General features: G+C 39.2%; 1 protein-coding gene across 5 annotated transcripts in view; it reads right to left on the reverse strand.

The window, feature by feature from the left end:
• LOC105393067 (ecdysone-induced protein 74EF) overlaps positions 1–14,862 on the reverse strand; it is a 127,009-nt gene that overhangs the window by 35,520 nt on the left and 76,627 nt on the right. Inside the window, exon 1 of one of the 5 annotated variants that reach the window (XM_038108352.2) lies at positions 1,759–2,609. The exons of the other annotated variants lie outside the window; for them this stretch is intronic. Coding sequence (XP_037964280.2) covers positions 1,759–2,152 — 394 coding nt within the window. The 5' untranslated portion in view covers positions 2,153–2,609. Of the gene's footprint in view, positions 1–1,758; positions 2,610–14,862 lie in introns of those variants that run through there. 5 annotated transcript variants of the gene reach the window in all.

A 14,862-nucleotide genomic window follows, 5' to 3' on the forward strand; every position in this document is an offset into this window, starting at 1 on the left:
GCAATATAACAGCGGTGAAAGCTATGTAGAGAATGCACTTCTACCTACATAAGGCAATTTGAAACGTGAAGACGTATAGTAAGTCTGTTTTTCTAAGAAACCTAGTTAGTAATTGTAAAATCCATAGCAGAAGTAAGGCACTCTATCCAGAATCGATTGAGCCTAAAATATTGTTCAGTAGCAAGTAGACCTAGATATTAGAAGAAATCTCATAAGAACTGATCCCAAGGACCTCACGTTTTACTGCCGATCTGCTCATCCCCTGGATGTTTACGTCCGAGGCTTGATGGTAATGTCGAGAGTAAAATACATAATTACTAAGAAGCATACGTCTGAAGCTGGTTGTGATTGGATGCGGAAAGCTAAAGATCACATCCAGTGTTAATGCTTTGGGAGAGGCCTACGTCCAGCGGTGGACTGCTATAGGATGATGATGATGATACGTGAACAACCAAATCACACAGCCTCTTATATGCTTGACTGTAGCAAAGGATCACAAAAGTCACAACAACTACAAAAGTTAAGAAAATTCCTTGAATCTCTCTAGACAGAAGATGATACCTTCACGTCTTAAATAAATAATTAGCTACCCTATAATCGTCTGAGTATGTAATATATTATATACGGTATTAGGTATTAAATAGTTACTAAGCGGAACGTAGGAGGTTGAGAAGAGGCCAGCGTGCTCGGGGTGTAGGTTTGAATCCTTGTTACTTAATAAGCTGGTTTCCGACGGGAAACTATTAAGTAACTAAATATGTCTAAGTATATTGTTGCCCAATTAAGGAGAGTCATCCGATCTAAAAGACGTAGTAAGCAAGTTAATCAATATGAAAAAATATTTTTAATTTCATGGCTTTTTGAACTACTGTCTTTGCAACTAGAATCCGACAACTCTGATTTTGAAATATAAACTGAATATTTTTTTGGTCATGCCGTAGTAGCGAAGATCTTTATTCTGATTTTAAAATGTACATAGATGATGATTACTTGTGTACGTTACGATACATTTTAAATAAAGCACATACTTGTACTTGTAACTCGTAAGTAGTACACAAAAATATTTCAATAATTTAAAAACATACATTATATTATAGCAAAGTTACTATAATGTATTACATAATACGGACGTAGGGCTAAATGCGTGAATGGATTGAACATCAAATGTTGCCGAGTGCCATAAAATAAATAATATAAGATGTGATTAAGCGACGAAAGACACTATATCGATACGCCAAAGGATCGAGTGACGTAAATCAATAAGTTATCGATTTCGATACAAATAACGCGCTGAGGATCGCCAATACAGATGCATTGTTTGTGGGTCAGGCCGGAAGACACCGCGATAAAGCGATATGAACCACCAGAACAATACATAATGTACAATATTATGTATGTGATACAATTATACGTTAACTCACTGATAACAAGTAGGAAGCGAAGTAAGTACAGCGAAAGTGTACTTATTTTGAGCAAGCTCATGTCAGTTAAATAAAGGCTTTATAAGTCCTGGCGGATGAATATCTAATGATAACATATTTTAAAATATTTTATCACAAATAAATCATCAATTTCATGCTGAACAAATCACCACGAGCGCTATAAAACAAAATACTATTTAATTACGAAAGCTCCGCTACATGTAAACGGAAAGCTTTGTTGCGGCTACGCCGTAGCGGCTACGGCGTAGCGCTACGAGGCCTACGCCGGCGCCCGCTGCTGCATTATATACTCCTTATGTAACTGCACAGGACTTACTGTATCTCTTCATGAGTGACTTCTTGTAGGCCTTGCCCGAGGCCTGGTCGTCGCCGGGGCTGAACCGGCCGGCGGAGTCGTCGGAGTCCGTGCCGGAGTCGCGGCCCGCGGCGGCGGCGGCCGCCAGGTACTCCCGGGACTGCCTCAGTATCACTTGGGCACGAACATAGTCTGCTGGGTCCGCGAATGAATGTCTGGCGAAGTCGCGAACTGAGATCTCCTTGCGCGAGTGCACGGTGAGGTCCAGCGGAGAGTCGTCCTCCTCCTCGGACTTGAAGTACTTCCTGGCGGCCAGCGTGCGCGGCTCGCAGTCGGCGGACGCGGGGCGGCGCGCCGGAGCGGGCGAGCGCGGCGCCGGGCCGGCGCTGGCGGGGCGAGCTTCCACAGCCATCATGTTTACCACTTTACTGTAACACCATTGTACGAGCAGTAGCGAGAGGAGGCGCCACGCGTCTGCAGGCGGCCGCGGCGGGAGGCAGACTGATGTCCCAGTTTCGCGGCGAGTTCCACTGACTCGGTGAGGCAGCTCGGGCTCGGGCGCGCTCGGCCGCGCTCGGTCACTTTCGTTTTCGTCGGCGCGCGCGAGTGTGCGGCTCACACACACCCCGCGCGCGTGTGTGTGTGTGTGCGGGCGTGTGTGTGTGTTTTCCACTTTCGGAGCTTTCCTTCATTTTCCGCTGACAGGTTATCTTTTCACTTTTGGTTTCAGGCGGCGAGCGCTGGGCACTGGGCTTGTATCGCGCAATGTATAATCTCTACAAGTTTATTTTTGCACTGTCTTATCAATGTTTTTTGCGATAGCGCGTAACTTATTGTATAATAATATCTTATCTAAGTAATTGTTGCATATTTGTTTTAAGAACTTGTTGCATCCCCACGCCGTGTTCGAGTATGCTTTAAAATGTTAATTCAAATTTCACAATTCGCAACAACTACATGTACGAATTAAACCTACCCGCATATTACAATTAAAAACAGATCTAAATAAGTATTTAAGTACTAAGATTTTCCGCAATATCAATCAATATCATCGGGAGAGCATTTCATCAATTTATCTGATTGTGTCAAAGATTTTTCTGTTTAGATGTTGATTATTAGATTTATTTGCAACCTTTACGGTATATGTTCTGTTCCTAAATCCGCTATAGGTTGACTCCCCTGTTTTTTATAGTGCTATAAATTTAATATAAATAATGAATTACTCTAAATGCATATAATTATAGTACATTACTAAAATAAGCGATAACTATACCTCCAAAGCCATGTCATGACTATGTATCTGCATTAACTTGTAATCGCCGTCTTTAATAAATAAAACGTACCTGAAACAATAAAAAATATTCATTAATACCTACATATTAATAATATAATTATTATGAAAAGTAAAGGTTTTCTATTACTTTAGTAAAATGGTTTTGAGTGTATAAATTAATAAGTTATTAGTAGTCCCACTGAACTGATAACTGTAAGAAAATTTAAGTACGTATGGGTTTGGGTACGTTACAATATTGTAATCCGAAAGGTGGTTCTGAAAAATTCAGTCATTCTAGGCCTGTTTTCTTCTAGGATATTTTTCAGAAAATAGGATTGGCATGTAAGTAAGTAATACTTAAAACAAATTGATAAATTCGTAACATTTTATTACATCACGAACGTATTATTTTACGGTGGTTGGTACATTAACCAATTAGACCCGAAAGCAAGCGCTATGTAAGTATGCCTAGAAATTAGAATAAAAACAACGGATGACAGATAATAAAAACGTGTCCGGACATCAAAATAGCTATCCGTATCATTTTTTGCGTAACAGTCGCGTAAACACTTCGCTACTATTTAATCTAACACCGCCCGGGGCATTGACCGACTTTACCGGGACGGTGCGTACGCGCACACCACGTGACGACACGCGCCCAGCGCTGCTCGACCCCTCTCCCCTCCCGCGTGTCATACACCGCGGGGCGCGCCAGAGGAAGCCGAGCCACGCGCCAAAGGTCAAGATAATTTAGTCGCGCAGAGGTTTGTAGGACCAATGTCGCGCGCAGTACAGAGATAGGTTAAATTGATATGGGTTGTGTTGATGAGTTTGATGTTATGTAACAGTTTATATTTGTACAGTTGGATAGTTTTCCGCCACTTTCTTCTTGTGTGGGTGTGATGTAGAGACTTACAAATAAATTGAATGTATGTTTTAATTGAAATAGAGCGGGTGCGGTAATGTAATGAATGACAGACGTTTTTATAGATGATATTTTATGTAGAGACAATTTATGTTGTAACAATAACTGAAGGATCAAGATTTACTAACCTAGAGTTTAAAATTATAGAGATTTTGATGAATGTAAGATTATACATACGTAATTACTGTTTGGTTGTAAGATTCTAATTTGATCGCATAAACAAACCGAGGAAGTAATAAAAATATTAAATATTCTCTTATGATTCTTATGATATGAGGTCCTCCGTTATTCTTGTGGGACCATGTTAAAAGACAAAACTTAAAAAATATCATTAACTTTTGAAATTGATATCTCTAATGAAGCTAACTACAAAAAATCTATCACAGGAGAAAGCGAAATATGTCATTTCACGTTTGCATCCCGGGGGTTACTATTTTGCAATAAACAATTTAAGGGTAACATAAAAATTGGACACTCTATTGTTTTAAATTCTAAAACCACAGTTACATCTATCGGTATACAAACACATTCTAACAGGAATCTAAGCTGTTGCGTACACAGCTGACCCTGACACGGCGCTATCGCGGGGTCCCGGGGCGGGGTATCGGCAGATCTGCCGGGCATCGAACCCGCGCTATCTTCTCATGTAACCCTGTTGTTTAGATTCTGGAATAGTCATTTATCCTAATTTTTTAAAACTGTATCTTTTTCAATGCTTGTGAGAGTTGTGAGTGTAATTTCGTGCATTTCTTGCTGATTCTATTATTATTATGTTGTTGTTTTTGAACGCGTGCATGGGGACGAAGCCTACAATAGAGGCCCGTTATTATTAAATTCCTTATTGCACAAAGTAAATTGGTACAAAGGCGAACTTAATGGTAGCAGCATTTTCTAACCTTTGGTGATGTTATCTGAAGCTAGTTTGAGAGCCCATTGCTTTTTGCTCTACATTATTTTTACATAGTTGCTTCCCGCATCTATATGTATGTAATATGTATGTATGCTTAGATTTTTTAAATTACACAACGGTTTTATACATGGTTAGAGGGATTTAATAGGAAGGAATTTGTTATAAAATGCATAATATCTCAGACGAACCACTGATTATTACAGATTTAATGAGTGCGTCGCGGACATAAGCTATTATTACATAAAAAATCCTAACTAATATTATAAATGCGAAAGTAACTGTGTCTGTCTGTCTGTCTGTCTGTTACTCTTTCACGCCAAAAATACTGAACGGATTTGAATGAAATTTGGTATACGTACGGTCTAGACCCTAGGAAAGAACATAGGCTACTTTTTATCCCGGAATTCCCACGGGAAAACTTTTTAAGGCGAAGCGAAGCGCGCGGGGACAGCTAGTATGTAATAAATTTCTGAATGTGAGGTAAGCACAGTCAAAATGCAGCGGGTCAAGGAATTAATAATGATTCTAACACGCATTACCGCATTGTACGGAACGGAAAACGTCAATGAGATTATTCTTGCATATTAGATTCTAATGGCCCACAAAATCAAACATGAACGTCTTTATAAATACAGAAACCTAATTTAAGCCAATCGTTCGATGCAATTCAGAACTGTACAGATAATCGATCTCGCACAACTTCCTGCCGCTGCGCATCTTATCTGAGTGCGAGCGAGACGGCTGCATTTTGCTACAGAGTTGAAAAGAGACGCAGCATGTGCTGTAGAGCGAGATGCGACCAATAGAGATAGAGGTGTTGCAGATTCTGGCTCGTTCCGTAGTCTAACCCTGAAACTATTAACTGATACTGTAAGATTCCAGTTTGAAACTTTTGTGGCCTTTATCAACTATTCCACAAGCTGACACAAGTGTCCATGTTCCCAACTCAAGGCATTCAAAAAACTTAGCAACAGTTATAATTATGGTAAAATTCAATCCAAGTGCAATATAAATAGAACAAGTGACCGACCCGACGACACGTCATCAAAACAAAACAATGAACTCAAAAAACAACTTAAATCCTAAACAAGCGACTTCAAGACCTTGGTACCAATACCACAGAGCTACTAAACTAGGCTAGATAACTCGGAGTGGGGTTACAACACGAACGCGCCTCGCGCAGTCAGTGTACGGATTCAAGGCTGGCGGTTGTCACGCTGCGCCCGCGCCGCTCACGCACACACACACACGCGCGTGTGTGCAGTGTTGAGTGTGTGTGTGGCGCTAGCGATAGGAAGGAGTTTAGAGCTTTTGTTTTTTTCAGTGATGCGTATTTGTTTTGTATTTTGTAATACGCGTATGTGTGTATGTTTAGATTTTACGCTTCTATGACTAGGCGATGAGTTCTTTTCGTATTTATTTGTCAATATACTTAGTGACAAGTATTACAACGAGCTTTATGTTATAATTATGAAAGTTTAAGAAAAAATATAAGTACCTACCACTTTTATGGAAAAGCATATATTTTTTGTTTATCTCGGTCAATAATACTATTTGTTTGGCCAACTCAACTGTTTCCTAACTCATAAGCTAGCTTCGCGGAGACTATCAAGGTTAGAAAGCACAGTCGGAGGCGCTTCCATCTGCGTCGCAACTAGCGACTAGTCGACAAGTGCTGAAGTAGTCGCAAGACGCGGTCGTGTCGATGCTCGTGCCGAAGGTCTAAGCACCAAAAAATAAATGATAAACCATCTTTGAAAATATGGAAAATATCTGGTATTTTCTAGCGATGATTTTCGCATGTCAATATGATACAACCACGTAATATGACAAGCAATGTTAAACTAGGTTTATGGATAAGGCCGTGTTTTTTAACAAGATGTTACAAAGTAGAGCCAAATTCCACTAATATAAACACCATATATTTTATTTTTTTAAGAAGACAAGACACACAAAAAATACGTATCCTAATCCAATCTATTCTTACTATCCATGTCGAATGTTCCACACAACTCTAGTTAGGTTACGACTCAAACAACTAACTCCATCGAACATCCGCTAACAATTGTACACCCTCACTTATCCGCCAGCTGACCAGCCAGCAGACCCCTGCCTCCCCCAGCAGTCATACTCCTGCCCCATGATGCAGGGGTCTTGGCGGCTGGTCCGGTCAGCTGTAATTGGTAGCGATTAGCACGGCAAGGGCTGTTAAAGACTTTTTTAGCTTATTTCTTGGTGTTTGTTTCTAAACTGGTTCCAGCCAGTTTTATGTGGACTGGTTTCTAGCTAGTGCTCCTAAGTGCGAGCTATCCTGTGTCCCCGGAGGGTTTAAGTCTTTTCTCACGGTTTCTCTACTGGTTGCATCCAAATAACGTCTTCTTTCGTTGTGATTGTAATAGATTATTGGATAGTTTTATTTTTGCAGGTGGATAGATGAGGAAACGGTTGTTATCGTATATTATGTATAGGGCAAACTATATTTAAATGAAACATTACACAAAGTTGGGAAGTTAAATTAATAAAACTTATCAACTTATTCCATTTAATATGGCTGTTATGTAGACGTCATAGTAATGAAAGTGTTATTAATAAGCTATATTAATCATTATCAATTTACTATATACATGCACGTATTATTTAGCGGCAACGTCATTCATAATAATTTTATTGAGCTTAATTGAATAATTTAATTAGGCAACATAATTATTTCTGCCTCTGACATAGAAATATACCTAAAGAATAGAAGCTCAATATTGTTAGAAAGGGTTTAGAGCCCAGCAGTTTCTTAGATGATACACTCACGTGCAATGAATATGTTCCATCTTCCATGGAATTTCTATATTATATCACTGGAAATGTTTCATTGCTCTTTAGTGTATTTTAAGAAATCATTTATGAGAGCTTTTACTAAATATAATTAATTATTTATATTAATTATTCTAGTAACGCTACACTGATTTGCGCCCAAAGTAAGTACCTCACAGGAGCGGTGGTAGCTCAGTCGGGTGAGCGCCCGCTTCTCAATCAAGAGATGCTGGTTCGGATCCCGGCGCTGACATGTACCAATGAGTTCTTTTAACTTAAGTACAATGTATACCATCGCTCTTACGGTGAAGGAAAACATCGTGAGGAAACCTGCATATATAGATCTAGCACATCTAGATATGTGAACCCACCAACCCGCAGTGGACCAGCGTGGTGGGAAATGGTCCAAGCTTAGGAAGGCAGTTTAGACCTTGGGGATATGCACAAAGGTTCCACTCAAGAGAGCCAGGTGCAGGTACTTACACCCCCACAGAGAATAGAATAGAATAGAATAGAAGTACCTCACAGTCAGGGCAGATATTTATTTAAATAATCAGCTTGATAATCGAAATTATCAATGATATGATAAACTGTCGATCAGAAGGGCTAGCACGGGGCGCTATTAAGACGTGACAAAAGTTCTCCGTCGCGCTCGCTCTTGAGGCTGCGCGCTGTGAGTGCGCGCGATGCAAAACTCTTGTCACGTCTTAAATGCGCCCCTTACTAGCCCTTCAGGATTGTTTATTAATACCCTACTCGGGTCTAGAGGGTCACTCTAAATGACAAAAAACTAAGCTTCGGAGCACTGCTGCGCGAGCCACGACTCTATCTCGTTGTAACAAACGTGCCGATTACACGACAGCTCTCGTCCGTTCGTTTTTCGTCAGTATAGAGTAACCCTCCAGGTGTTCAGGTTTGGATTGACGTCTGGAATCAGGTGCAATTAGTGTGGGGGGTGCTGCCACGCCGCCGCCGCCTGTCTCGGAGATATTGGGAGACGCCCTCGGCTTTCCAATTTATGCTCGTTTAATGTAGGCAGAATGCCGTTAAGGATATTATTATGTGATATGTAGTACCTGCTTGACCGTGCACCAAGCTTTTGCCCTTGTATCAGTCAGAGGGGAAAGTAGACAACTATAGCTAAAGATGTAAGTGCAACAAGGCACAAAAAATCTAACCTAAATGAAATGAATAAATTAATGTTTAAATTATGTTATTAGACGAGAATGTATAGGAAGGCATGGTTTATTGGTATATTACAAAAGGTCATTAACATGAAAGATAACTTAATACCGCGATGTAGTTTGCGGGATAGTGACATCTATGTTAATAGGTAAATACTACTCGATAACTGAACAGCCTGAATAAACATAATGCATCTTAACAAAAACCCTAAGTAGTTGCTCGTGATTATGACATTTACCACGATACAAATATATCACTTTTATGTCACCTACAGTGTAAAATGTGAACAGGTAGAAATCTATCCATGCGCGACACTCGGTATTAATAAAACTCCTCTCAGCACAGCAGGTTTCCCTGCCCATTTCACTTTTCACCCACACTCGCGCACTCTGTTCTAATAATCTACTTAACATTAACACACATACAAGTACGGATAGCAAAAAACGGCGCGGAGCGGTAATCGCGGCAGCAGGAATTTCACTTCACTGCAGTTTTCATCGAGAGTGAAAACTTGTAAACAAAGGTACCGTCTGCAACGGAAATTGTTGTGCTTGCCAAGGAGATATAAAATAGAAAAGCTAGTTCATTATTAAGTATTTGTTAAGATGTTATGATACTCTTATCTATAATTATAACACCAGAACTAATCACGCTTTTAGTATGGAAATATTAATTACATTTTACATATTTCGAATGACTTTTTATGACTTGGCTTCTTTACATAACCTGGTTGTGTAGCATGAATACTTACCTTTTTATATATTTCTAGTAAAGTACAAAGAACTTATTAGTATTTTCTTAAAAAATATATAGGTAGGTAGGTATATTTCAACACAATTTAATTATTAATTTTGTAATTAAACAGCATGCCTACGGTACAGCCAGTACGAGTATGTCACCGCAGTTTTTGCGCGCGCGCATCCAGCGAAACTGAAAGTGGAAACTGCACAATTACAACATTGTTCCAGTATGAAAAACGCCCCGTGAGAACTGCAAGACGAGAACTGTCTACCGAGAGCAGCAGTGGGGTTACCATCGCCGAACATTAGCAGTAAACAATCGCTCGCTTGTCAAATCTAACGGTAATATGTCGGTGGTGGTACGGTAGCAGCAGAGAACCGCCGCCAGATCATCATGATTTATACTGATTGGCGTGTCGGCGACGGTGACTGAAATGTAAGAATATGCTGGCACTTATGAGACAATAAATCAATTTTGTATACTGAAAACCTAAACAGTTATCCTCATGAAGCCAAGGGGTATATTTTATGAAACTTCTATCATAATGATATTATGTTGAAAATAGCTTGAATTAACTTTTTCTATGTTTTACTCATAGCACGCTATGTGTCAGACTGAAATAATATCTTGGATAGTGGCTGAAACTTTTTATTCTGCAGGTAAGTACTGATATAGTAGTACTTAAGCAGTGATCAGAGATCTTACTTCTTCACTGCTGTTGTTTATCTTGTGCTGACTAGTGTTGCCCAAATGCAAGAACAAGACGAGACTTAGCCAGTCTTGGTCTTGGTCTTGCGCCAATACACCTGGTCTTGGTCTTGGTCTTGGTCTTGCGCCAATACACCTGGTCTTGGTCTTGGTCTTGGTCTTGCGCTCCCAGTCTTGGTCTTGGTCTTGGTCTTGCAGCAAGAGTCTTGCAAGTCTTGCAATTACCTATTAGTCTATTACTATTTATTAAAGTTTACTTTTTGATTTTAATAGATATTTTTTTATTCGCTATGTTTATGGTATTAGTCGTAATGCGCATAGGTCCAGTTTTTCATTTTCTTTGATACAGTTTTTTGCATCTCATAGAATTCCTAAGCGTACTTACCTATACACCGAACTGTTACACCTAACTACTCAGTGAAATAGCGCTCTGCAAGACGCAAGAGTCTTGCAGGCTATGTCTTGTTCTTGCTCAAGTCTTGCACGGTCAGTCTTGGTCTTGGTCTTGCTAAAAATACGCGGTCTTGTTCTTGGTCTTGGTCTTGCAAAAACGCAAGAACAAGACCAAGACTGCAAGACCAAGACTGAATTTGGGCAACACTAGTGCTGACTACTTCCTCTCGACCTCTACTAGTCTAGTTATCCAGTTATTTCTATAGTTTTGGCGTACACAGCATAGTAGAATAAAGCAAAGAACACCATACCCGAATAAAGAATTATCTTTCAGATTCAGAATCCATTTAGTCCCTTGTCATAATTTCACAAACTCTTTCAAAGAAAGATGTGGAATTATTTCCGAGCAAGTCGTGTGTTTATTTTACCCGAGAGCCACGCTCAGTGAGCTCCAGCCAGGCCCAAGGCTACAGTCTAGACTGCTAGACTGCTAGTCGGAGGAATAACTAATTATTAATTTAGTTCTGACTCCGGCCCTTTGTGCGCGTGGCAGCCCCAAGAGGTTAACTGATCTCTATGATTCGTGTGGCCTTGCTCTTGGATCACTTCGGTGGGTATGGATCGAGTTTTCATTTATCTCTATCACTAGGAGAAAAGCCAAGTATACGTAATTGAAACAGCCTTATTATCGAAGCTTGATTTGGTAGATAAAGGAGATTTAAGCGAGATTAAGGCGTGAGTCCAAATGTATAGCGAAAAGCGGGTGACTCGCTTGCGACTCATCTCCGACTCAACCCCTTCAGGGATTACCTACAGTCTTGAGTATATTTATGTATGTATGTAATTTAGGTTGCCTGTAAGTCGCTCTTAGAGATAAAGCCGCCTATTGTAAATTTTTCCTAGTCTAAAAGTGTATTTTGTAAATTTCATTTAAGTTTGGTGTCAATAAAGTTTTATTCTATTCTATAAATAATTAAATAAATAGAGGTTCATCTTTTCTGTTCAGTTTTTCATGAGCAATTTGCTAGATAATGAGTGGACGGCAGGTATTTTATCGCTAGGATCTACTCGTTTGTGCGAATTCCTATTTAACTTTCCTGTATATATGGTATTTATATGGAATCCAAATTTTTGTTCATACCTCATCCGAGTTTGAACTGTGAAGTAAATTTAAAATTGCGGTTACATGGGGAGCACATTTTTATAAATGCTTGATTGCTTGATTAAATTGAACCTTTGTTTTGTCAAAATCTGTTGAGCAGATTAATAATATTGTGCTCATTTGCGATATCTGTCAGAACCGGTTATAACACTATTTTAGGTTAGGTACTTTTATGAAAGCCACGTATTTATAATTTTGCCCGATACTTTATATGATTATAACAAAAAATACACTCGCAGGCAATGAAAAAGTTCCATTCACAAAATTCCGACACCAAACAAACCAAATTTTTCAAACATTTAAGTAATTTAAAATTTTAATAAAATATTACCGTTTTAGTTGGCAATATCCTTTAATGCTCTGTTAAAAGTGCTCTAATGTTTTAGAAGGCGTCACATTAAGCTAGATTTTTCCGTTTTGGAGTAATTAGGCGCTTTTCTCAGTGGAACCATTTCATTGCCCGTGAGTGTATGATAAAGTAAACACCGTCATCTTTACACTCGCGGGCAATGAAAAAGACCCAGTGACAACAACACTTCCTTACTCCTCAACGGAAAAGACTATATTATAGCTTAATGATGCCGTTTGCAATATTGAAGTAGGTTCAAAAGCGCATCAGAAGTTATGTGAAGTTATATATTATCAACTAAAAAAGTAAATATTTTGATCAAATTCTAAATTAAATGTATTGCTTTTAAAAATTTAGGTCCTTAGGAATCGACATTTTGTAAGTGGAACTATTTTATTTCCTGTGAGTGTATTCCTATTGGCCCAGTGCTTCACTCCAGTGACTACCTGATATAGATAGCTGTAAACATCTAGATGTAAACACAAACATCGCGTCGGGAAAAACTGCAGCACCGGCGCTTGCGCAAGCCGTCATTACTGCTCCGACGCACATGACGCTGTGCAGTCCGGGATAAGATCTCGGATATCTTTGCATGACATGTTTGGATATTTTAAAGGACTTCTATGTATAGGTAAATAAACCTGTAGATTAACTGAACGTTAATTTTAATCTGAATTATAACGAAAAAATGCCCGCTTTACAATATAAATAAAATTAGTTTTTAAGAACAAGGAAAAAACATTATGCTCAGAAAAATAACCTAAAAACATTCGTAAGTATATATTCGTTATTTTATATAGATGATATTTTTTAATTCGTTTTGTTGACGCTTCCGTTGCACTAGAACGGAAGTCCCGCTCAACAATCCTTAGATCTATCCCAAGACATCGGTTCCCTGTGCGCCGGGTCGCTTCCACTATCTAAGTTTCTCCGCTAGCCAGCCGTGCGTCGCAGAATGCACTTTCTTCCGACTGCACGCTGCATCCCACTCACACACTCGCACCGTTGCACTCGCACGCACACACAAGCGCTGTGACGAAGGAAAGTCTGTCATTGAGAAAATAGCGCCGGTTTGATTGATTGGTCGATGGAATAGGAAGCTCCGGAAGGGAACTTTCTGATTGGCTGTCAGGTGGTGGCAGTTAATTTGATGTTACTAAAATATAAAAGGTTAATTTTCACTTCTTTTTAAATTCTTCAAGGTATTGTGTCGGTAAAACATTCATCTTCCCAAATAAATAACAAAACAGGGTACCACTGATTTCAGTTCTACTATCACGTCCTTTTCGAGTTACATGAAATTTTCCCGAAGCTTCCAGAAGGATATGTAGGTACCTACATTTAGATATAAAAATGTAGCTCGAAAATAGTAAGTAATAAATAGATATATTTTAATACTAAACATAAGTTATTACATACATATCTAGAAAACAACTAGTACCTAAGCAACGTAACAATTTCTCACACAAAAAAAGATTTCCGAACAAATTAATCAATCCATTTTCCAAACTCAATTCCACGCACACACTCTCATTGTTCACAGATAGAGAACACCTACACACCCACACAGGCGCGCAATTTGGGCTGTAATTACAGCACACACGCACATCTACACCCCAGAGGGAGGGGCGGGGGTGAACGCTCTTCCGACCTTCAGACAGGGGAGGGGGGTGTCTAGGAAGCTCTCAGCGAGGTACTGTGACCGTGAGCAGTAGATAGGTTAGGACCATAGAGGTTGAAGTATGGCCACCTATTTGTTGGTCTGTCTATGGTGTGCGTTGAAGAGGGTGCGTGGGATGCATTATTCTGAGGGTTGTGATTGGTGGCGTTATGTGTTAGGGGAGTTCGGCGAGGGTGGTCTACTTGTAGATGATTTAGTGCTTTCTGCTTTATTTACTAAAGTCCTTTACGGAGGGCCATATCTATCTATACCCCTAGAACTATATAAGAGTTTATATGCCTACATTCAAACACAATACACTAAATATTCTTAATTTTCCTAAATATACACTGCCGGTGGTGCAATCATGTTCGCACTCTGCACCGGAGCACCGCGATATTAAATATTAATTAGTTTTCCTGTTAATTGACAAGTTAACTCCCGAGAGGTCCTTTGTCTAAACCTAATTTAACCCGAAAATTATGTAACCCGATTATGACGTTAGATCTCCTAATTTAATAATTCAGACATTAACATAACAACTTGACTGTACTTCATGTAGGGTATATAATATATGTAATATACAGTATAGGGTGGGTGCTTACCGAAACAAGCTTCCTTTTTGTTAATATTTCAAGACAAACATACACCGTTACTGTTACATTCATACTCTCTATATTATGTTTAGTATATAAGTACATATATTATTATATACAAATAGGGATTTACTGTAGATGTATATGTAAGTACATAATCATAATCGGCTCGATTGAGATACAGCAGTTTCAGTAGTTATTTATATACGCCCATTATTATTATATTACATAGTTTTAATATCCGAATGAAGAGGAAGGTTGTTATAAATTTCAGGTGTGTATTTGTCTGTGTCTGTCGGTGACGCAGCTGAAGGCTTTGATCAGGAGGGTGACTCCGGTGCAATGGTTTTATAGTCAGTGTTACAACCTCAGATGTCATTACCTAATTAATTAAAATGAATAAGGTTTTCTTAATCCC

Source organism: Plutella xylostella, chromosome 15 (genome assembly GCF_932276165.1).
Source record: "Plutella xylostella chromosome 15, ilPluXylo3.1, whole genome shotgun sequence".
In the NCBI taxonomy this organism is placed as follows: Eukaryota; Metazoa; Arthropoda; class Insecta; order Lepidoptera; family Plutellidae; genus Plutella; species Plutella xylostella.